This window comes from Lissotriton vulgaris, chromosome 10 (assembly GCF_964263255.1).
Source record: "Lissotriton vulgaris chromosome 10, aLisVul1.2, whole genome shotgun sequence".
Classification (NCBI taxonomy): Eukaryota; Metazoa; Chordata; class Amphibia; order Caudata; family Salamandridae; genus Lissotriton; species Lissotriton vulgaris.
Window position 1 is genome coordinate 95,129,641 of NC_141698.1, and position 25,692 is coordinate 95,155,332.

At 43.9% G+C, this 25,692-nt stretch overlaps 1 protein-coding gene across 3 annotated transcripts in view; it reads left to right on the forward strand.

The window, feature by feature from the left end:
* NSMCE1 (NSE1 component of SMC5/6 complex) overlaps positions 1–25,692 on the forward strand; it is a 133,486-nt gene that overhangs the window by 33,062 nt on the left and 74,732 nt on the right. For all 3 annotated transcript variants that reach the window (XM_086940591.1, XM_086940593.1, XM_086940592.1), the window contains exons 3-4: positions 4,306–4,427; positions 21,316–21,393. In XM_086940591.1, coding sequence (XP_086796717.1) covers positions 4,306–4,427; positions 21,316–21,393 — 200 coding nt within the window. The remainder of the gene's footprint in view (positions 1–4,305; positions 4,428–21,315; positions 21,394–25,692) is intronic.

The window sequence follows — 25,692 nt, forward strand, 5'->3', positions numbered from 1 at the left end:
TCTTGTCAGGGCTCCGCTTGTGCTTCCTCAGGTGATCTTCCTGCTCTTGAGAGCGCAGCGTTCATGTCTGCCTTCCTCGCAGTGGCCTCGGCTTGCTTGGGTCCGGCTTCTTAGGGGCTTGGATGAAGGCTTGGGGCTGCTCCTCCGGCTCGCATGTGTGCGCCTCACCCCTCAGCTGACCCCACCAAAATATGGAGAGAGCGAGAGTGTGTTGCTGTTGGTCTGGGACTAATCGGAGCACCCAAGCCCCCACGCTTATGAGTTTGATGTAAGTTCTAGGAGCGCCCAGAGGCTCGCATCAGACTTATAGCGCTTAGCATTGCTACATATTGTAGTCTAACTTCGAAACCTTTTAGTGTGTAACTCTGTCCTATAAAATTGAAAAGGTGCCAGTAAGCAGCCAGGGGTGCTAGGCTGAGCTGTGACAACGTCCGCCATCACTGTAAACTTTGGAAAGAGGCCATAGGCCTAAATTCGGATGGGCTCGTGCATTCCGCAAGGTCAGGTGTGGGAGCCTGTAGGGATGTGCTCGGGTGAACACACAGCTCCTCCTCGTCCCTCATGGTGGGATCTTTGTAGCAGAGGCCAATGTGTCAGGCTGCTGACGTCAGTGGGTACCTCGTCTTTCTAGCTTGGTGCCTGATGCGCAGCACCTACAGGATGCAAGCCCGAGTCTGCCTTACTGGATGGACAGTTGACTCTGACCTGCTGGTCACCGCGGAGGTACACTCGAACACCAAGTGTCTGCCTATAACCCCCGCCCCCAACCAATAGTCTATCAAAGGCCGCGAGGGAACGCCGTCCCACCCCCTCATTACTAGGTGGCGTCGTTGTTGTAGGAGACACTGTACCCGGGGTCAAACCAACAGGCCACGAGCTCCTCAATCCCCTTTGTGGTCAGTCCCTGGCAGCTTCTTCACCCGGAACCGCGTCCTCCTCCGCTGGAAGGTGCTTCCAGGGTGGCTTTGTAGGAAAAGGGGAAGTCAGTTTGTCTTGCCCGACTGGGGTCCTTCGATTTATTGCAAATATGTGCGACAACGTTTCAAAGTATTAAGAAGTGAAACTGTTGCCCCTTAACAATTATGTGCATGAAAGTAACACATACATGTAACGGAGACTACACAGCGAGTGTTGTTACTGAATGAGGCTACTTTTTGGGTTGCTTCGTACGAGGAAGACACATTCACTGATGGTGAAGAGAGCCAGTTTGGAGCGGCTCGGCACGCGCGGCTCGTCTCTGGGGGTGGAAACAAAATGTGTTTGACATTTAAATAGACCAGTGGGCGAAGAGGGCGACAAAGTCCTCCTCTGTGTGTATTTGTTATACATGTTTTTGAAAACCTGAGGTTGGTGGTAAAGCCAAACGTGCCTCTGGCCTGACCTAAAAAAATGCAATCCACTGGGACCAAATGTTTAAATTAAATCGGGTGCTCTATGTAGACTGGTGAGGTGGGGGCGAAGAAGGCAGCTACATTAAAGTGGTGGTTGGGACATTTAAGAACAGACCTCTTGCACACTGGTGAATGTGAGGCACCTTAGTGAGCGTGGTGTAACCGGAGCACATGCGGACTTGGAAGTGTGTTTGTGGGGAGGGCGAGGGTTATGCCTCTGGGTTATGTTCCTAAACATCCAGCCTTCCGGGGATAGTGACTGGACTTTTATGCCTGATCATGGGCCCGTCACACGCGCTATCGATGGAACTTCGCTTGTCAAAGCCTGGGAGTGTCAGTTTCGCATTCCATTACCTGTTTTTAGCTCATACACTGTTTCTGAACAGGACCAATGTTGAGTCAGTCCCTCATCCTCGGAATGAGTGAATATGGATAATCGCGGACACGTTTCCGGGGAGACACGTTCGAACAATGAAAAAGGTATGGGTAGGAAAAACTCGAGCCATCCATTGCCCCCTAAGCACTTCTGGGTAGTTTTCAACTTCAGCACTTTGTACTAAAGTGGACGTGAGGGCAGCTCTGCAGCGAAACAAAGCCGGTCCACCCTGGCCCCGTGCCCAGGCCCTCTCGAACTGCCTTCCATGCTGGGAAGGTCGGGCTCCTGGCTTCTAAGGCATTGCAGTGGCAATGCCATGACTCTGAAGTGAACTCATTTACATACTGGGTGGACTTCTAAAAGCCTGAAGTGACTCTCCTTGTGTGCCAGCATTGGACATTACCCGTCACAATTAACGGGCATTAAGACCTGTGTCAGGAAAGAATACAGCCATCCATATCTTGGTAACTACTTCCTGTGTGTGTCGAGCGCCGACGTTGGACCCACTCACCAGTTTCTGTTTATTTATTATTTTTACTATTGTGGTGACCTGAGCTACGGAATATTTTCAACCAAATAAAAATAACTTCTATCGAACTGGCTTTAAAGCCACGTAGAATATTCAGTATATATGTTTAAATCGGTTCTCTTTCATCGTCTCTGCCATCCCGGGCTCTGCCCTCCTTTGCATTTGCTTCTTTTCCGAAGATTGTGCTCTGGCAACAGATGATGGACGGAATTTTGAAGTAATCAAACATTTCTCCCCCCCCCCTCGTTCAAGAGATCTGAGTTAAATCCTTTTTTATTAATTCTAGACATCGTGGTGTACCGTGGAAGAAGTAACAATAAATCCATGTATTGCAGACAAGCATTGGCACAGTCTTGTTTTTCCCCACATTATTTTAATATTGTAGTGTTAGACTTCAAGCGCTGCGGCCATTCTGGGAGGTCACCTGCCTTTGAGTGAACTTGGGTTTTCAAGAACTTGAAGGTGTTCGGTTCTGTTTATGTCTCTGGAGAGATATATATGTATTATATATAATGGGCTAGTCTTGGAATCTGCCACGTGTGTTGCAGACTGGCCACTTTATTAGGTCGAGGACCTAAAGGCTGCGCTTGCGCAGTCTGGGGTCGGAGAATTTATGTTTCTTAGTAGGGCTGTAGAACCCGCCTTCCTGCCTGCCCCGTCTCTCCTCCATTGGCTCTCAAAACATCCCTACCTCACTCTCTCACTACCTCACTCTCTAGCTCACAACTTCACTCTCTCTAACCCACTACCTCAATCACTCTCTATCTCACTACCTCACTCTTTCTATCTCACTAACTCACTTTCACTCTTTCTCTACCTCTCTCTCTATCTCACAACATCACTCTATGCTTATATCACACTACCTCACAACATCCCTCTCCCTCATCACCTCACTCTTTCACTACCTCACTCTCTCTCACTACCTCACTCTCTATCTGCCCCACTCACTCTCACTACCTCACTACCTCACTCTCTCTATTTCAATACCTCACTCTCTCTCTCTTATCACTACCTCACTCTCTCTCTGCTAATGCAATAGGTATCACATATGCAAAAAAAAAAAGCTAATGCCAATAGAAATGACAGTGCCATTTATTTAGGGATACAAAAAAGATAAAACAATAATGAGCAATACTAATAGCTCTACCTATAATATTGCCGAGACCATTGCATTGTAAATGCTTGTTATAGCTAGGGATTCAGAAAATGGATAGGATAACCTATGGGGCTGCAGCCCCAGCCCCAGCTGCAGTGTTTCCAACCAAGCATTGTACAATTCCCTGCCTCAAACACCCAACACCAAGAGTCCCATCCTAGTAAATGTCCTTGGTGGAGTTTTAGGGTGCCAAGAGTATGTGCCCAGTTGACCAGGATCCTGATGGGACGTAAAAATATAAACGACTTACTGTGCCTTGGTTCTGGTAGTGCACTGCCTGACTCCATTAACTTTTGTCAAGGTTTGATGAGTAAAAACCTGAGATGCCATGTGCGGGAGCTCAACTCCATTCTTGAAGCATGCTGCTTGCATTTCAACCATACACAATGCCAGCAATTCACTTTTTGAATCACATCTGTTTTACCGTAAGAAGTTATCCATAAACCAGACCTAAAACCTAACATTGCTAATATGTAATAAACAGTGGCATAGATTATGCAGCTTAATGTAGCTTGCTTTCAAATGAAGATAAGAACTATTGACATTGCTGTGTGGGTGCTGAAAGGTTTGATGACACTTCAAAACATTTGCGTTTGACTTCTGCTTGTCTACATGTTTCTTTTCACTTCCAGACATTGTGATTTGTCATCTTATTGGTTATTAATTCCCTCTTGGCTACTTTGTTCTATGCAGATCTGCTAGTTCTGAGTTGCTTTGCTTATGGAGAAGAGAAATTCAGTATGTTTTACAGCTGCTATCTGCATCCTGGGGCATATGCCTTGTTCTAATGATTGATTGTGCCTTAAGAATGTAAAAATAGAATAATTAAGCTTAATTGTTTCTTATACTATAGTGCACTACGCCCATGACAAACTGGATGACTTCATCAATGTTATCAACGCCCAGCTTCAGCCTTTGTTTATGCAGATCAGGAAGGGAATGTCTGAGGATGATGGGAGGAGACACTATGCACTGGTAAGGGTATTTATCATTCTATCACAGTAACATTCATCACATGTGATAGTAGAATAATAGGCACAGGCAGCGTGTGGTCTACACCTAAGGGGGTGAACATAAAAGCAGCACTGGGGGATGCCCCTCATTGAAAATAGGAAGTATCAGCTGGTCCCTCCAAGTTGCCTTCTTGGGCTCCCACACAGCCTCTCACTTAATGTTGCGCACTAAGATATTGGTAGCACACACTCTTGGAGCCTAATGCTGACAACACTGCACTTGTGTTCTACAAGTCTGTTGGAAGAGGCGAATACGAGTTAATAATGTGGCTTCCAACATCCTGAATACCTACACGTGTTATTCTGTGGAATTGTAACTATGAGTAGAATTGTCTTCACCATATGGATGGGGTTGAAAACCCCACAGAAGCAAAGACGTCTCTTTGTATTTTGCATCCAACAAGCAAAGCACCACACCTTTAAAAAAAAAAACAAAAAAACTGGTCTTCATGCTCATGCTCTGAATGTACTCTCCCAGGCTTCCACTGTTTGGACCATTATTTTGCATTTCCTGGCTCACTGAGCAGTTGGGGGGTTACAAATTACAGCAGATCACTGTTGAGTTTGGAATCCAACTTGCTTCTGTATTTGGAATAATGAAGCCTGTCCTTTCCATACACCTTCCCCTCGTGCACTCCCAACCTTGTATAAAGCCTACACAGGAGCAGATTCGTGGAGCACTTGAGGGTATTTTGGTGCATGAAACCTGCTGGTGCTTGTTTCTCAATGACCTGTAACAGAGGAACGTTGACTGTGACCTTTATTCAAAGTCATGTATACATATATGTCCTTAAATCTCTACCCCATTAAAAGTAACCTTGTTCATCCAGGGGGAATCTGAGTGGCCAGACCGCACTTTGTGTTCCGCATGTAGGGGCTCACAGGGTACTGGCTATCTGGTTGCTAAAGCACTCGAACTATGATGCCCTATTTGTTATGCTCCTGCTTGAATTGAGTTTGTCAGTTGCTGCTTTGCAGGAGCATTTTGGTGGTGTTAACTTCTACATGAAACCATGCTTTTACCCTTCCACCATGTAAGTGCCATTTTAGGAATTTGGTCCTGTGCAACAAACAATGCCCGCGTAGATTTCAGGAGCACTAACAGTTCCTGATTGTATGAATGACTATGGGTGGGAAATTGGCAGCTTAGATAAAGAGTAGGGTTGCCACACTAGGCACAACAGTGTTAGAAAAATATATTTTTGTTGTAGCTGATAGACCCAAAAAAGTGCAATGTTAAAGTGATTATTACTTTGTGTAATATGTATATTGTCATGTCTGATTTCTGTTGACATTTACAACATATTTGTCCTTTGACTTCGTGGTATTCGTGGAATGTTATGTCACCAGAACCCATCAATGGCAGTAAGACACCACATCGTACCATTACCCTTTATGTATCCTTATAATATATTGATTATGCTCAGATGTGGATGGCTGCAGTTCCTAGTCTGTGGTAAGGCCTTATGGCCACCCTCCTCCTCTACTTGCGTACAGCCTTTGGAACCACACCGCCGCAGCCATTGGCCTCTGGCACTGGAGGTTGGCCACAGAACCATGTACCCAAGTTCCTACGTACCATACCCAACATACACCAGGGTATATCAGTATAGCTTCTACTTAATACCTTTTTTTTCCTTTTTTTTTATAGATTTTGTGAGATTTGTAACCTATTACCCTGCGCCCTGTCTTTTTATTGGAAGCTATATTAATTAATCTTTACTTTCAATTTAATGTTTTTGTGGGCCTCTGAACTCCTTGCTAGACTTGGAGGCAAGGGCAGTTCAGCAGATCATTTGCACAGAGAGATGCTGCTGTCTGAGATGACTTGGCTGTGACCCCCTTAATGCAGGTGTAATGTATCAAGACATCCCGCCACCAAACACCCACAGCTCAAGGATTTGCAGGAGTTCACTTTGGCTAGCCCACCTTTCATGGCTATTACATCATTTTATTCCTCATAGCAATGTTTGCTATGTTTACATAACCTATCATCACTTTAAGGAAACTGCCTTCTAAGTGTTACAAAATCACTTTTCTTGGGGGAACTGCTGGGCTTTATCAATACAAAAACATTATAAAGGGATTCTGCTTCCTTGATCTTAGATGGTCTTCTTGGTGGTATCTGTCTGTAGGCATAACATGAGAAGGGGTGAATTCATTGTTGAATTACATTGGGAATAACAATCCTTATTACCTCTAAGTGATTTGTAATGGCTATGATCTTTGCAAGTGGGGAATTCAATAGTTGTGTGGCTTGAAAGGAGAACGTAGTGCCACCAATGGTGTTATTGCCGAAAGTGGGAATTAAGTGTGTGCCACCTAGGAACAGACGTTCCTGTGTTGTGATTATTTTGTGTTTTTTTTTTTTTGTTGCTGAACCGCATCCGCGCTAGCGGAATTCTGCTCCTGCGCTGAGATATTCAAAAGCGCATGTTACGTGACGAGCTGGGCTCGTCATCAGCGTGCGAGGAGGCTACGCCATGACGAGCCCAGCTCGTCATGAGCCTGGAAGGGGTTAAATGGATTTTGGTCCTTTGCCATTGGTAGCTGTGTGTGTAAATCCCAGTAGTTTGAAAGTGGTTCTTCTTGCTATTGGCGCCAGTGCAGACCCTTCAGAACTCGAGAGATGTGGGTTCTTATTTTTGTATGTAGAAGTAGTTCTGCTGCTTAATTTTGAATTTTGTTTAACCTTTTGATAGTTGAATGCTATAGTATAGTCTATTAGCAGAGCCAAGTTGTGAGAGGATGAGCGTGGTATTGCTTGTATATTTTGAGGAACCCCAAGATGTATAAAGATGCATCTAAGTGTTTTTGTTGTCTTGAAAGTTGATTAGGACGTTTCTGAGATTTTTATACTTGTAGCTATTTTTTGGGGGGGTGGGAGAGGACAGTTTCCAGTTCATCTGGCCAGAAAGATACAGGGTAATCATATTTGCATTCCACACATGTCAATATTTCATTTTTAAAGCGTTCAGCTTGGGGCGATTTCATGCTGTATAGATCTGAGGCTATGATCAGATGTTAAGTTTTGTTATTCCTAAAGCCTTAGGCTTTTCCAATTAACAAAAAAATATATAAATCTTTTAATTAGAATCTGTGTAAAATGCCAAACAAGTCAGGTCGTTCATCGACATATATAAAACATTAGTATCCCACAGTTTACATCATTAAGAAGCATTGCCTTGTCCCTCACATGCTTGCTTAGATAAAGTTAAGTGAAATCCCGAGTAGTCCAAACTTAATATACCATTATAAGGGAAAAATCACACAATGTAATTCGGCAAAATGTAAATAAGTCAGTCACATTGAGATATATAAGTGCAATATCAATATCTCTGCATTTGCCATTAAGAACCAGCCCCACCTCTCACACTTGCTGCATGAACAATAGGCAAGTCTTATTACCTGGTATCGTACCTTCGCCCCTCCCCAGTGCTTGACCAATCTGGTCACAGATATAACCCCTATATGCATTCCAACATTCCCAAACTTTAATCCTTTTCTGGGGTCATCCCCGACCTTCGTTCACCACCTTCTCTGCTAGCATACACCAGTCCATATCTTTTTCCAGTCCAACAACTGTGGTATTTGTCCCTCCCCCCGCCCCCCCCTGATAGGCGTGTAGTGTTCCGTTTGGCCACTCCCGTGCTTTTTCAATTGAAGAATCATCTGTGTGTCGTCTGCACAGTTGTAGCAGTTCGGTTTGCATTTTCATAGTGTTTTAAAGTATATGTTAGAAAGGAGAGAGAGGAGAGATGATAGATTAATTGCAAATCCGGTTTTTATGCAGTTATTTCAAAAGAAAGGCATTGTGTGAATCTGGTATGAAATGTTATTTAGGTCATAGTGTATTGTGTTAAATGCCGTTTAAGGATTAGTAATGCAGCTTCACTGTTTTTGTTGACCTTGTTTTAGGTCATCTGAAACTGTGATTAGGGCAGATTCAGTTCCTCTCCCTGGGCTGATTGCCAGTTTGAGAGTAGTTTGTTTTTTTCTAGATGCTCTGAGATCTGGTGAAAGTCTGCTCTTTCACAAGTTTACTAAGGAAAGGCACATTAGAGATTGCTCTCTAGGTATTGGAGGCCCAGTGTGTTGTTCTTAAGTAGTTTGCATGCGTATGTCTTTATAAGTATCTCTATGAAAGTTCTTTTTAAAGGAGTTAGTGATGCGTTTCCGACGGGGATAGATACTGATGCTAACTGGAGGATCTTTTTGTAAATGTGTGCAGGGCAGAGTCCAAGGACAGCTGCTAGGCTGTCAACTTTTATCAGGTCACCACATTTTGAAGTTGAAATTTCTTTGAAGCCTGATTAAGCAGGTATGTCGGGAAGACTGTTTTTTCTGAACTAATTTGGGAGTATAGGAATGTGTAGAGGTAGGAAGTGCTGCTGGAGTGATGGTGCTGGGATTGTGACATTCCTCATCTTCAGTTTCCTGCTCAAGTAGGTTTATTTGAGATTTGATAGGCGTTATATGGCAGGGAGACTACAAGTGAAATTGTGTTTGTGAAATTGTTGATGGTGTAGGATTATGTTTTGGTGATCTGCTCCAACAATTGTTGTGATATAGTATGTATGATGCAAAGTTTGTGAGATTAATGTTTCTTTCATTATAGTTCGCTGAAAGTCGAAGGGATACGAGTAAGGGGTGGTGGTCTATTTTAGTGCTCTAAAATCTGTGCTTGAGTCTTTTTATTGGTAGATATGAGATTTGTTTAGTCTTGTGTAGTGCTGAGACATAAAGGTGTTAGATGAAGAAGAATATTTTAAAGATGGTGTTTTCGAGAGGTAATAGTGGGAAAGTACGTGATCTTGTTTTACGGGCAGAAAAAAAATTGTGAATGACTCAACAACTGACCAATGGATGAATTACAGAAGCTAGAAGCCTCTGTAAGATATATTTATCTGCTTTTTTTTGGTTTGCTATTAACTTTGACCCTGTTTGACAAATCTTCACAAAACCTTCCAAAACAAACGTTTATTCACCTCCGCTCCATCCTGGAAGGTTTTAAGGTGATCCGTCTAGCGGGGACTGAGAAAAAAGAGAGAGTCCCAAAATGCAAAATCCCCATTCATTTTTAACAATTTTTTTTAGACAAGGCTACAGCATAAAATGCTAAACTGAATTGCACCAAATTCGTCAATGAGGTAGATCTTGGTATGCCGATTGTGCTTTTGGTGATTTGTAAATCCGTTCCATAGTTTTTGAGATATGATGGGTTAAAAGATATAAAGATATTTGGATGGTTGGGCTCGCAGGAATCTCAGGCTCTCGTGAAAGTGCCAGTTTAAAAATAGAGGATTCTGGTTGGCCCGGGGAGCTTTATTTCTCCTGGGCCATTTCTCTCCCACAGGAGTCTGACTTCCATGAGTGTGAGAAAAATATTTCTGCCAGCCGTTATAGGACTCGGGCCGCAGTCCCATAACCTGAAGTTATAAAAAAATATATAGATATATGGCTGCAGGGTAGGGATACCATGACCCCCTTGGCCACATGGGGGGGGGGCCTCTAGAAGGACCCCCCTGGTTAAAAAAAAAACTGCATAAAATGCCACAATCCGCAAGACGCTTGGGGGGGGGATTAAAAAAAAATTGTGGCTGCTGGGCTATAATAAATACTTTCTGCCCCGGGGAGCCTACCCACCGTAGCAGACTTTTTCATATAGGGGAATGGCCTCTCTTCTCGAGCTTCAAAGGCCATATGGAGCCAACCCCGGGGCAGATTCCTTTAAGGGGACCTTGTTCCTCCAGGGACTACTCAGATGCTATATCCCAGGGAGCCAACCCTGGGGACATACTGGTTTCCCTGCCCGTAGTGATGTGAGCAGGAAAGCGTGTGTTTGCTCTTGCTTGACAGGAGCATTTTTTAAAATCTCCCACCAAGCGGGAGCAAACTCCAGTGAGCTGGAGCTTCAAAAATGCTCCCGCCTGCTGAGAGCAGATTTTTCATCTGTTTCCCTGCCCATCCTAAAACGGGTCAAGTAAACAGATGACAATATTGCTCTCACCACAAAGGCAGCATCTTTGGTAACTGCTCTCAGCAGGCAGGAGCAGTGCCGGCTCCCGCTGTATGCGGGGATGCTGCTGGAGCTGTGTGTGCCTTGGGGCTCTCCTTTTGGGCCCTGACGACACTATGAGGGGTGCCTTGGCTGGGCACCAGGGCACCCATGTTTATTGCGCCGCCGAAGTAATCCTGGGGAAGGGGGCAATTTGCTTCCCTTCCCCTAATAAAAGATGCTGGGGAAGGGGGCAATTTGCTTCCCTTCACCTAATAAAAGATGCTGGTGAATGGGATCCCTAGGGTCTAAATCGACCAGAGAGGTGGGCTGTGTGCCCCTCACTCCCTAATAAATGATGCTGGTCCCCGGGGGATGGTGTCAAAAGCTGCTTCAGTATTAGTAATGCACCTTCACCTTATTTGGTAATGGCCTTGGAAAATGGGGTTCCCAGGCCCTGTGTCCAACCCCTTGTCACACACAGCCTTTGGCCATGTGCAGCATGTGGTTTGCTTTATGCGGGGGGTTGGTCACAGGCAAGGCCCTGCAGCCAACTTGGCTGTGCGCAGCGTGGGGTTGACTTTATGTATGGTAATAAAATATTACTTTACATTAGAAAAAAACAAAAAGCTAGAAATTCACTGAGAAATGCAAAAGTTAAAGTAATGTTATAGCTATGGGTCATAAAAGATCGGTTTTGTTTTAAAAACAAAATGCAGAAATTGACAGAAAAAAACAAAGGTTAAGTTATAGTTAGGGGAATATGTCAGTGACAACTTTAACGTTTTGAACTAAAACAAAAAACAGAAATTCACCAGTTATAGTTAGCAGAGCTATCTGTAACTAGCGCCCCGCTTTGCCCTGCTTATAGCCTCCCATATGACATCACTGACATCATCCAAGCTTATTTTGTACATATTAAGTAAGTGCACAATAGCTCCGAAGAATATGAAGCATCTTTACTGCTCTCCTGCATACAACCTCCGCAGTTAAAGCAAGCTTGTGTTATTTTCAACATAGCCCCTATACCATACACTTTATGGCTAGCCGAGTTCAAAATGGCTATTAACCACAGATGAAAGGGTAACCTATCCTTCACACAGTGTTCATTATGTATACAACTGTTCAGGGAAAACCAAGTTCCTCCAGATACTCCAGCTTTGTTGCATAACCAATGCCCTACTACGGACAGTCGTTACCTGTATCAAACCCCTGACAGGCACTGAACCTACACTGAGAAATGAAATGGATATGAGTAGAAAAGTGGGTACTATTAACAATTTTTACTCAATGGAGAGAGTTTACTCCATGTGTCTTCAACCAGTCAATCGCGAGCTACCAGTTGCTCACAGACACCTTCAGAGTAGCTCGAAGCCTTGAGCTATTTTTAAAAAATGCAGTCTCACATTTTTTGTTGAAAATTAAGGGAAGACTGTGTTTATTTTACATTATTCTCATCAGGCTGCAGTTAGCATGGCCTGATAATGAGCACTGTTGAAGTCAGATTTATGATCCAGGATTGGATACAGAGGTGAAGAACTGAAGTATTTAACTCTTAAATAAAAGTCCTCGTCAACTCAATATTGGAGTGTGAGAACGAAATTATGCTTCTGAATGCTTTAAAATGGAAGAATATTGAAATCAAACGTTACCTGAATGATTGTTAACTCTCAATTTTAATAGTCTCCCATTTCATAGTGTTACATTTACCAACGGCAGGCATCTTGCTCCCAATGGCCAGTAGACACTGTGCATATTTATTACTGAAAAATAGTCATTTTAAAAATGAGACGTTAAAGTGAAGAAATATATTTCTATGAAACGTAGTCTTTTTTTTTTTTTTTTTTTTAATTTTTGAAAACCTTTATTGTGCAGTAGTAGAAGAAAAAATACGGGCCCACAACCATCAGGCCGGCCACGGATACTGTTAAAGCACTAGCGCGTGCTATACGGCGACACAATAACACATTATTGCCATAAGCAAGCATTTAAAAGTTACACTGTAGATCATCGTGATACCATGTCTCGGGAGCAATGAAGGTTAATTTTAAATGTTTTTTGTTGCAGCTATTAAAGTCCGACTTTTCCGTTTTTAATGTAAAAGATAAACTATAGACTAAGAAAGCAGGGTCCGTGCAGGCGTAACATAACATTAGCGACAAATTCACCACATAGTCCAACAACCCAGAAGTCAAGTCCCCCCAGGCGGCATGGCGGCTCAAAGTGTGTGCAGCAGGGGCATCAGAACCAACATCCTAACAATTGTCCACCGCTACCCGCCCGCTAGCAGTCCCAAACACGGACCCAAGGTAGAATAAAGAAGAAGAAATAAAACAAAGAGAAAACAAGGCACCATAGAAACTGAAACCAGGAAACTAAAAACCCATCCCCCAACCCCCCACCCTACACGCATGCAGAGGCTATGGCAACCCCCCCCCAGCAGTGTGTCTGTCGCCCAAGAAACCCGAAATATAGAACAAGGAAAGAAAAAGAAAAAAGAATTACAGTAATACCTGAAATATAGAGAGTAAGAAAAGAGTATCCTAATCTAAAACTCCCATAGAACACATAAGACCGGAGGAGGGCCAGAACCACTGAATCCCGGACTCCACAGCCCGCACAGAACCTCCACCCCATCAACAATGATCAACAAAAGAACATATCAATTGCAACCTTAAGTGGGGAAAGACATCACAAATAGAGCCTCTAAATGTATCAGAAAAGCGTTCCAGTCCGGGTCTCCGCCAGCCGAGCAGACAAAAACAACGAGATCACCACCATCAGCACTTATCCCCGGACTCCCAGCCCGCAGAAACCTCCACCCCATCAATAAGGATCAACAACAGGACACATCAATTGCAACCTGAAGTGGGGAAAAACATTACAAATAGCGCATTCAAATGTTTCAGGAAAGCGTTCCAGTCCGGGTCACCGCCAGCCAAGCAGACAAAATCAGCACGAAGAACACCATCAGCCCTGGCCTGAGCGTTGAAAGCCCTCCAAACATGGCCACCGCTGAGAGCCCACCGAAGGCAGAACAAAGGGACAAGATGGCCGCCCCGACAAAGAAGCATAAAAAGATGAAATTAATGTCTCCAGTTACCAATTAGTCCAGTGTCCAAAAAGACGAGCGTCCCCACGCTCACAGGATGAAACACACTCAACCGATGTAGGAAAGAGGCTCCGGAGGCAAAGGCAGCAAGGAGGGCCAACAACTGGGAAGTCGGCAAACGAAGCAATAGTAGCGATTGCATAGGCAGAGTCTCAGTTCTCGGAATGGGGGGAGACATTGTAGCTGCAGCTCCATCGATAGGTAGACACAAACCATTGTAACCAGAGGTAGTCCGCTTCACTGTACACGCATGCTGAAACATAGTATCCACTCCAGGAGTACTTGGAGGCAGCAGGGCGCCAGAACGCCTCAGTCGCCCCAGTTCAGATGTAGCATCTTCAATCTTCCGACCCAGCTCTCGGGTGTTTTGCCGCCATGTAACCCTTAAGTCGGTAAGAGCTGCCAGGATGTCGCCGCAAGTCAAGACACGCTACAGTTCCAGCCAGTCCGCGCTTTGAGTCGACGCCGTCGGACCGTCATACTGTTCAAGGCCAGGCAGGACAGCACGCCCTGGGGACAAGGAAGCACTCATCACCTCGTCCTGGAAGACCGGCGCCATCACCACCCTGTCAATGAGACCACAATGAAGGGAGGGGGGCGACATCGGTACCGGGAAACATCAGGCCGGGTCGCCGGTAGGAGCACGGCTCGTAATCCAGAGCGGCGCACAGTGAGAGCCCCTTCGCCTCCAGTCGATGAGGGTGGCTCACGGCAGAGAAGGCGCTCCAAGATGGGGTCAGCTCAGTCCGTCAGCAGCGTAACAAAGAGAAGTGATGCGAGAAGGGATCCCGCCTCGCCATTACACACTTCATCCAAGTAGGGAATCTCGCCACATCTGAAAGGGTCTACACCATCTCCCTCTGCAGTCAGCAGCGCTACCTTAAGTGTCGACACCTCCCCAGATCGTCCTGCCGACACCGTTACATCAGCGTCCAGCGGCGGCGGTCGGCACAGGGTCCAGGGGCAGCCACGGAGGACGGCTAACGCAGCGAGTTCTCCGTCAAAACAGCAGGCAGAGACCTCGGGAGAGCGCAATTAGAAACAGCGCGTTTAAATCGCCGTGTCACCGCAACAGAGGCACAGGATAGATAGCAGGATGTCGGTGCGGGAGTGGAAGGCTCGCGGAGCCGGGAGCCTACATGTCCGTCCTGTCGGCCATCTTGGCTCCTCCTCCGAAACGTTAAGTCTTAATGTTTTTCTGGACTTTCAATTTAGTCAATAGTCTTAATATTTTATGAAGTTTGTTTCTTTACTTTTAATTCCTCCCATTTAACTAAATGACTGTATTTTTCTGTTATAAATATGGCACTGTCTCTACAGGCCACTGGGTGCAAGAAGTCTGCTGTTTGTAAATAAGAAATTGAAATGGGAGAACATTTAAATGAGTTTTATAGAATCCATATAAAGAATGTTAACTCTTCAGTTTAATTTTCTCCTGTTTCAAAGTGTGACATCTACACATAGCAGCCATCTTGTCGCAGTGGCTGGTAGGCACGGTGCTATATGTGTAACTGGAGTGCAGAAAAATGCTGCATATTATGAACATTTTTGCGGATCATTTTTCTGCACTTTAAATTCCTCCATCTGAAACAAACTTTTGCAATGCAAATTGGTCTTGCATTTGCTTGGGTTAGAGCTATTGGCATTGTACGTGACAATGTCTTTTACCCATGTATTCTGGAAACTATGATTGTGGTGTGTAGTGTAAAAAGGTGCTTTGGATTGGAATTGTTAGCTGAGCAGCTTTAGGAACAACGAAGCAGAGTGAGAAGAATAGAGCACCATTCGTCACAGGCGGCAAGGTGAGAAGGTGAAGAGCAGCTTTAGGAAAAAGGAAAGAGAATAAGGAGAACATTAGAATGAGGCACAAGGAAGCAAAGTGAGGAGAAGATGGCATGAGGCACAGGGAAACAGGTGAGGAAAGGAGCAGAATGCTGCACAAGGAAGCAGAGTGAGGACAAAACTGCATGAGGCACAAGGAAGCAGAGTGAGGAGAAGATGGCATGAGGCACAGGGAAACAGGTGAGGAAAGGAGCAGAATGCTGCACAAGGAAGCAGAGTGAGGACAAAACTGCATGAGGCACAAGGAAGCAGAGTGAGGAGAAGACTGCATGAGGCACAAGGAAGGAGAGTGAGGAGAAGACTGCACGAGGCACAAGGAAGGAGAGTGAGGAGAAGATGGCATGAGGCACAAGGAAGCAGAGGTGAGGAATGTGACAGCATGATGCACAAGGAAGGAGAGTGAGGAGAAGACTGCATGAGGCACAAGGAAGCAAAGTGAGGAGAAGATGGCATGAGGCACAGGGAAACAGGTGAGGTAAGGAGCAGAATGCTGCACAAGGAAGCAGAGTGAGGACAAAACTGCATGAGGCACAAGGAAGGAGAGTGAGGAGAAGATGGCATGAGGCGCAAGGAAGCAGAGGTGAGGAATGTGGCAGCATGAGGCACAAGCAAGAAGAGTGAGGAGGAGAAGATGGCATGAGGCACGAGGAAGGAGAGAGAAGGAGAATACGGCATGAGGCACAAGGAAGCAGAAAGAGGAGGAAAAGACTGCATGAGGCGCAATGAAGCAGAGCTGAGGAAATGAGGGCACCATTAGCCACAAGAGGCATTGTGAGAAGCAGATCAGCATTCGTGCAAGATGGTAAGTGAAAATGAGAAGAAGAGTGTAAACTACAAGGAATCCCCTGCACATTGTGAAAAAAGTGCTGCCTTAGAACTTGAGTTTACCTAATTCTTTCTCACAATCCTTCAGAGTTTGCTGCTAGTATACGAGATCTAGAAATAAATACAACGTCTGCTCGGCCAGCTAAGTACAGTTTTTTTAATAATGAGGCTCTTGAGGAAAGAGCTAGGGTTTTATATAGAGACATGGAGTGATTTGAGTGCAGGTTTTATTAGAAGAATAGATTTGCTGACCTCACTCGCAAGACACTTGGAATCCTCTTCTCTTTTACCGAGAATAGTACTTATTAGCCAACAAGCTGTGTCAGTCTTTTCCAGTTTAGGGCTGCTCCCTTTCTGCCAAATATAATCTTGTCATCCAAACAATGTTCAGATGGCAGCAATAAGAAACCTTTTTCTATCAGCATTAATCAACTTAGCAATAAACTTCCAAGGAATGTTGAAAAACCAATCAACCGCACCAGCCATGTTAAATTGCATAATTTGCTAGAAAATATTGTTTGTGAACCACATATGTAATTGTTTCCATTTTATATCATAATCACTATGCAGATATTTATTGAAATACACCTTTTTAATGATGCGATTATTAAATGCTACTGAGTATATTTAGGATGTAAGAAGTGAAAAGACACTGTTGTGTGAGGGAAACAAAACTCTAGACTGCTCACCCGGCCTTCAAATAAGGGGAAAAGTAGTCCTCCACAACACACTGGAGGGCACACGGGAGGGACCATGCTGCAAGATTATGCGAGGCCCTGTCCCCAGCTAGGGCAAGACGGGGCCTAGTTTAAATAGTGGGCAAATGAGATCACTAAGATGGCACCAACTGTGCAGGACTATTCAAGACTCTAGTGACTAATAGAGAGCGAATATCACAGAATGGGTGGGTGGGGTTACAAGAGAGGCCCCAAAGAGCCGGGAAGCTAAATAGAGGGCAAGGAACTGAAATAATAGCAGAGGGGGGTGTGAGTGATCCAACAAACCCACAGAGAGAAGGGGCAGACTCCCAGAAAGGACTCAGAGGGTAGAGGAAGGTGCATGTCAGAGGCAGGAGAGGTCCGAACACTGGGCAAAGAAGGAAGAGCGTGCGGATACTAGTGGGACCCCATCAGAAGGGCGCTACAAGTGGCACCACACTATGGGGCAGAGCAGTACATCACCAGTGAGAAGCAGGAAGCCTGCAAGGAACGTCTTAAAGTACAGCAGAGTATCCACGAGAGACCTCCGAACTCCAAGGCATGATTTATGAGCGACCTAGTGAGAGGACCTCTTATGAGGACCGAGTGATACAGACGCTAGTGGAGAGATCATGAATGGCCTGAAAGAAAAGACAACAGTGCGAGATGAGACTCAGATTTACAGGGCAAGAGACTATGGAAGGAGCTGAAGGACAGAAAGTGAGACCTCAGAGGGCAGGAATGGAGAAGTACCCTCATGAGACTTGTGAGGTATGACATGGACTTACAACTTAAACGACAAGAGGGACCTCAACACAATGGGTGAATGTAGGAGGAATCTTCCTTATCAGAGGAACAATATGAGGGACCTCAGAGGGCATGGAAAGGACCTGGAGGGATCCCATCACAGGGTTAAATGAGGGGCTTCATAAGAAGGCAGGAGAAGGGCTACAGGACAGCGATAAGGTATGAAGGACCGTAAAGGACAAGTGAGGGACAGATGGGAGACTCTTCAAAGGAGATAGAGAGAGGGAAAAAATAAACAAACCCAGGTTACATAAAGTGTGCAACATACGCAATGACTTTGAATGTGGCCCGACTACTTACATGTGGCTGAGATAATTCCATCATCACTGTTTTATATACTTATGTGCAATTTGCAATGCAGCAAAATCTTCCCTAGCAAGATTGACACAATATTCCATTTAATATGTATCTGCTAATTGTGCACAGCTACTCCTAGTAGTGTTCTGGCACTCTGCTTACAGGTAGAATCACAAGCTTTGACAAGACCTCTATTCTTGTACAAAACAGCTATGTCTCAGTCTGTGTATTGAACATGGTAATTGATTCCAAAGAGCGGTGCTCAAAAGGGAGCTTATTCCATACGTACAGCACCAGATAGGAAAAAGCCGACTCTCCTGTTCTAGCATGGCGAATATCTGGAATTCTTGCTTGTAGGCTGTACGCGGATCGCAGGTTCCTGGTGGGGAGGTAGAAGTTGATTCTGCCACCAAGGTAACCTGCTCCTGCGTGAGGAAGCGCTTTGTGAACTAAAATCAGCCCTTTAAACAGGATCCACTTCCACACTGGCAGACAGTGAGTGAAGGGTGCATAAATGAGGGGCCACATGCGTTTTCAATATTAGGTTGACGAGAATGTGGGCAATCGTATTCTGGACCACCTCAAGTCTATTAACCAGATAGTCGGGTAGTCCCAGAAACAAAGCGTTTGCATAGTCCAACCTCAATGTGATACGTGCAGACCAGAGCAAAACCCTACTACGGAATTCATTTGTAGTGAAAAAGAAAGATGGCTCCCCCCCTGAGGGCCTTGTGCGAGGGGGGCGCAATCCGACCAGGACATCTACCAAGTTGCTGGGGAATTTCGACCGAAAAACAGAATTTCAATTTTGTCTTCATTACACTTCCATTGATTGATGAACACCCAGTAGAATACAGCAGCTAAATGAGATTTAATTGCTTCTCCTGCAATCTCTTCTTCCTTTTTGAAGGAGGAAAGCAGCTGTGTGTCGTTTGCATAGGAGATCACTTTTGGCCCCAAGGCTTCTGCCACCTGTGCTAGTGGCGTAAGATAAGTTGAACAGCGTGGGGCTCAATGCAGAGCCCTAGTACCCCTACTGGTGGTTCCAAGGACTCTAAAGAGAAAGCAGGGAATCATAGCTCCTGTCCACTACCACTCGAAAAGGATGCAGGTCAGGGCCCAGCCCTCCACTCCAATTGATTGGAGATGCACCAGGAGCCTGGAATGGGGCACCGTGTCAAAGGCCGCTGACAGCTCTAACATTATAAGCACTGCCTTCCCCCCTGCATCCAGGGTACCGATGATGTACTTGGTAACCTCCATCAATGCAGTCTCAGTGCTAAAATTTGGTCTGGAGCCAAACTGGCTAGGGTGTAACAAGGTATTGTCCTCTAGATACTAGAGAAGTTGCTAGTTTATGAACTTTCCCAGCACTTTGGACAGAGCTGGCAGCAAAGTCGTCTGTAGTTGGACTGTTCTTTGGGGTCTGCCTTAAGAAGTCTGGTACGGTTCATGGTATTTATGGTTTCACTACTAACTTCGAGAAGGGGAGCCATTAGCCAGCTGACTCCTCTGGAACCCAGAACTTCACACAGACTGTTACAGATTGAGTGCACTGTTACACTGCCCTAAACATTTATGTAACCCTTCTCTCTTCCCAACAAAAAAATTGAATTGAATTTACAAAAATATTAGTTCACAAGTAGAACCCTTTGAGGTAAACCATGTAGGATCATATTATACCTTCATTGAGACGCTCTATAAAACTATTTACATTAAAATATTTGCATTAGTTAAAGTTATACAGTTATCGTCAAAAGAAGCTGACAACCAATCGCTAATTGAGAATTGTACTTCTTAAATAATCAGCTATAATTCATATTTGGTAATCCCACATCCACAAAAGCTTAGAGTAAACTCTTAAAAAATAACCAACAAATACATATATATTTCTTTTTAAAGAGCAAACAGCAACAAAACAAGACAACTGTACACGTCCTACACATTGGAGAAGTAAGCAATTATGATATGAATATATTTTGACCGCTACAGTGTTACTCAATATGGTACAATCTGCAAGTTGATTATATCCTTAAGTCCATCGCCGCCATAGAAGATATACTGGACTGGAAGAAAGCATTACATGGTGCTAATATTTCATACTAGTGCAGAACATGTCACAACAATTGACACTTTGTGTGCTCCTTGAGGAGGCTTATTTTCCCTTCTTATTTTTAGAATAATATCGTACATATATGTTAACCAGAGGATCTTCATTTAGAAGAGGATAGTCTGCGGGAAAAAGTTGGGACTCAGAGTACATCAGTAAGATATACTGTAGAGAAAGCTGGGAACCGCAAAGCCCCTGTCGGAGGGTTCGGTAAGCACAGTCTATAGCATTGCAGTCACATCTGTTCATTGTATATTACTTATGAAGGAGGGGAGTTGCCTTTATTATAATTCTGAAATTGAAAAAGGATAGTGTCCCATTCCATGGCAATGGGACACATGCGTAGGCCCCTCATCACCTCCATTTGCAGCGCCTGATTTTTGGAATAAACTCTTACACTCGTCTTAGATATGGCTAAGGCCTGGTCCTCAACGGCAACTTCTGAACACTGGGAAAGGCGAATGCCATGAGCCACATATCGTAGGGGTGGAAAGTTCAAAGAGACCGATATAGCTATGCCTTCCTGCTCAACCAGAAGCCAGAGATTGTCAAGAACTGATACCAGCGCAGCCTAAATGCTATGAAGTGGACAAAACCCTACCTGTTGCAGGTAAAAAAAAAATCACTGTGTGAAATTGAATGATTGCGTTTTGAAGTGTTTTCATGGACAAAGGGAGTAATGAAATTAAATTTGAGACTAAACAGTTCACCTGGAAGAAATAAAGTCTAAATTTACTGGGAAAACCTAAAAGGCACCTTCTAAGATAATAGCAATCCCACAGCAACAAGGATTTGTACTGGACATTAGTGTCCAGAGTTTCTAAGTATTACTTTTTGGATTTCAATTCAATGTTTACCCAAAGAGAGGGATTGATTCAAATAGAGTTTCGTCATAATAGACTAATATGCTATTCAAGGATAAAGCTGGCCTAACATGGAGAGTTTGTGAAGTGAATGCACAGTATGGGTGTCCACGGTAAAAGGACACCTCTAGAGGCTCCAAAAAACATGAATACTGTTACGTGTGTGTTTTAAAACTATAAAATAGATTCCAGAGATTGTTGGTTCCTCTTTCCAGGAGCTGTCTTTTTTTTGTCATTATAATGTATGTACTGCTGTAAACTGACTGTCATTTCCACTTCTTTAATCTGTGTCTTCAAGGTAAATCTTGCAGAAACGGAGGTTACAAAAATGTCATCAGACTATGCAGAAAATGAGCTAGAACTGTTCAGGAAAACAGTAAGTATAAAACTTTGATTTTTAAGGTGGAAAAGTAAATGAGTGGGACTTTGCTTCTACACAAGGTGGTTTAATGATGTTTCAGTAGCGTGACATCAAAGAAACTTTGGGCCTTGTTTAGAGTTTGATGGTCAGGGTAATGTGTAAATAAGGAAACCCTCAAAGAAATCAATGTTAGATGAAGTTGCGGTATATATGTTTTATCCGCCCCACATTGAAATTCCGGCAGTTATCATAGGGTTATTCCTATTTGTGTGAACTGCCAGCCTCATCCAGAGGCACCTCCAGTCTCGAGTGCAGTGTCCAGAGACAAAAGGATTTGTAAAAAAGGAATTGCAAAACTTTACTATCTGGCCCAGTAACTTGGCCCTCACATAGTATACCAATCATTTTAACCAGTGGAGATTTGCCCCGAAATAAAACTATAGGGTACTTTTTCCATTTTTTAAAGAACTCTTCACTTCTTTTCACCCCTCTCTGTGGGAAATCCTTTTGTCTCTGGACACTGCACTCGAGACTGGAGGTGCCTCTGGATGAGGCAAGCAGTTCACACAAATAGGAATAACCCTATGATAACTGCCGGAATTTCAATGTGGGGCGGATAAAACATATATACCGCAACTTCATCTAACATTGATTTCTTTGAGGGTTTCCATATTTACACTGAACCAAAGGTCAAACAGTGTTACAAGTGTCCATTTTCTTGTTGATTAAAGTATACATTATCTTGGGGAAAGAAACGGACACACAATTTCCTCATCCCTCCCTGTTGATTAACGGCCAGGGTAATGTGTCATAAATGAAAAACCTATGGTCCTTGTGAGTTCAACCGCTTCGCCGCGGCACACATGCCGACGCGGTGCGGGTGAATTTGACGTGTGCGCAGATTGAACAGCCCCCAGCCGTTTGACGCACGCGCCCACCGTGATGTCGGACGGCCCCCAGCCGTCCGACACATAGAAGTGGTTGGAGATGGGAGGACCTTATGTTTTTCATTCACAGAGCATCCCTTTGCTCTGGCGACAAACGTTCCTCCTGTGGTCCGATGGAATGGGGGCTGTCTGAGGAAGTATATTACAGCGTCCGCCCTATTTAGTGCAGACGGTGTAAAGCCTTGTTTTTCCCTGTTTGTCACCCTCAGGAAATACCTGCCAGTGAGGGACAGAAATTAAACAATGATCCTCACACCTTGGGAGAAAACTCCCATAGCCTAGTGAACATTCATATTTTGTTTTTCAGAAAAACTCATGGTTTGGGAGTGTGTTTTTAAAAAACAAGAACTTTGGAAAGGTTTGGTGAATGGTAATCAAAACCAATGGTAGCTATCCGCGGAACATTTTGTACATTGAAATAAACCGCCATTATGGCTCTTCCTTTCAATGTAAAATGAATACTGAGACAGTGATCATCTCTAAATTTGGCAGATAGTAATCCATCAGAGAGGAAAAGGTAATGTTCGCTACCACCCTTGCTGTAGTACCGCCCACCAAACCCTAAATCCGTATCCGATGTACAGAGAAGTAACAGAATTGTCAGTTCTTCATGCAACAATTTTCTTTTTGTTTTGTAGAATTATTTTAACTTTTTTATGTTTAAGGATTTCTTTCAATTGTTGTTTCACAATAAATGAACAGAAGCAAAGTAAAAAGTCTGCACTGAGTATCTAGCTGTATATTGCAATTATCTTTGTTTCAATACAAATGTATTTATTAAAAATGAAACAAATTTCAAGCATTAAGTTCCCGAAAGATCACTTAAAGCACACAGATTCCAAGAAATAAGGAAGTAGCTGGCAAGCCATGGTGACATCATCTACCAGGCAAATACTTATTCGGTCAGTGTAGGCGAGGGAACACAGAAGATGAGCAATTTTATTTTAATTCAGTGATATTTTTTTAATTTTATTTTTTAAATACCATCTTTGTAAAACTGACCAATTCGGGGAATGCCCTTCTGTTGGTTGCTACTGATTGAACTAGTTTCACTGATACTCTCTTCTGTGACTTGTGGCCTATAAGTAAAAAGCAGTGTGCCTCAACTACTTCTGCTCTTTGTCACTGGCTTCTGTTAGATCTTTTATTTGTTGGGCCTGGCAGTCAATTCAGCTGCTGATGCTTCTTGATGTTGCTACTGCTCATGTCATTAATTTCTTTGGCGTGATTCCTTTCCTTCTCCATAGCACTATTGGGTTTTAAACAGGTGGGTCAGTCGCCTTGCATAGGTTGCATGTGTAGTAGTTGCAAGAGTGTGATTTGAGGGTTCAGCATAGCATGTGTGCTGTGTTCTCTCAGTGATTAGTTGTAGGAATCCTTCTGGTGCTTTTTCTATACATAATGAGCTTCCCTTTGATTTTCACTTCATATACCTGTTTGGGTGTATGAACGGATATAACATGCCATGGTAGTGAGTTGTAACAGATGTATGGATTGCATTCCCTGTGTAGCCTTCTGTGTGATGAAGGGATCCTAGCCCCCTTGTACTTGCCATGTTGTCTAAGATCTTTAGTGAGGTCTATTGACATCAAGCTTCTTCTGGCCATGGTGTATGTGTTAGCTATGATCTCGTCAAACAGTTTTTTGACAAACCGGTGCCACCTGTTTCAGATCAAGTGACTGTGATGCACAGGATGTGTTGTTATACATTTTGTTACAGGTTGCCACTTCTGTTGCAGAATCACCTGCAAAGTTTACAATTTTGGTGCTTGTGTGCTGTGTTTCATTGTGTCCCATCTCACCTTCATTTGTACAATAGTATTGTCCAGATACCTTTTTGTTTAGTTTTGCCAGGTCCTCGGGGGTGTTATGAAATTCCCAGACTCAAGAGGGTATGGGATAGGTCGAACATCAGCCACCCTAATAAGTTGCAACAATTGTAATTTGTACATGCTCTTACTATATGCTTTGTCCATTTCAGTACTGTGTAGAAGGGGAGGGCTGTTTGGTATTCTGGTACTGGAGGTAAACCTGCTAGCAGCGACGCCGGACATTCCGCGTATGGGAGACACACCGGTTCCGGTGCTCCTATACGCGGATGACGCTGTCCTACTGGCAAGGACCCCTCTGGCCTTGCACAGATTGCTGGATTCGTTTGGGGATTTTATGAAAAGCCTGGATCTGGTAGTAAATAACGTATATCGCATGTTATGTCATTGGGGCCCACAAAAAACAAACTTAAGACCTTCTTTTGTGGTAGTGAAGAAATCACTACAGTAAAGGTATTTACCTACTTGGGAGTAGTCTTTGATGACAAGAGTTTATGGTCCCCTCAGCTTTCCTTAAAGGTAAACTCGGCGAGAAATTCCTCAGCGGCAGTGCTAGGCTTCGCCAAAAGATTGGGGGGGAAACCTTTTGAGGCAATCCTAACAATCTATAAAGCAAAGACTATCTCCATTGTAAGGTACGGGGCAGCAATATGGGGATTCATCAAACCCGATGCTATTCAAACGGAAGAAAACAAATTCCTACGCTCCCTCCTAGGCCTACCGCAATCTACTGCTTCCTACTCGGTCCATCTTGAACTAGGGATTGGTTACATAGCAGACATAATTACATTAGCCCCAATGCTGCTATGGATTAAAATCTGGTTAAATCCGAACCTCTCCCAAAATCGTAAGATCTTAAAGGACTGTATTAGGTTAGACAATATGAATAAAATCCAGTGGTTGTCTAACATAAAAATGTTAGCTATGTATATGGGGAGACCAGAGATCTTTTCTAACCCTGAATCTCTCTGTAAGGCTGACATTGAGTGGGTAAAAACTAATTTCATCAAGTTGAAGGAGGCAGAGCGGGAAGGAGTAGAACTATGTAAACCATCAGTTAGGGGCCATGTTCTGGTCACCCAGCCACTTGTAATGTCACCGTATCTGACCATAGTGACAAATTCTTTCCATAGGTGACTACTGACTAAATTGCGGTTTAATCAAATATACCCAGTTCTTTGGGATTTGGAGGGTTGGAGTAGACCTGAAGACGCTGCTCCAATCAAATGCGATGATTTTTCATCGCAAGACACTATGCACTTTATCGTTTTTTGCCCATTGTACCAAGAGGCCAGGAAAAGGTTTATTTTCCCATTATTAAAAAAATGAATTTTATTCAGTGTAAACCTGCTTTACTGTTTTTACAATTGTTAGAATCCCCAGTAACTATGTTTTGTGTTGCCAGCTTTCTCGCCGCGTCTGTTAGAATCAAGAGGGATAGACTGAAAGCTGTATATGAAATTGAATCCTCTCAGTAATAGAAATTGCATCTCTATCAACTGCTTAAACGTGGGCATGATTGATTACACTTTTTTAAT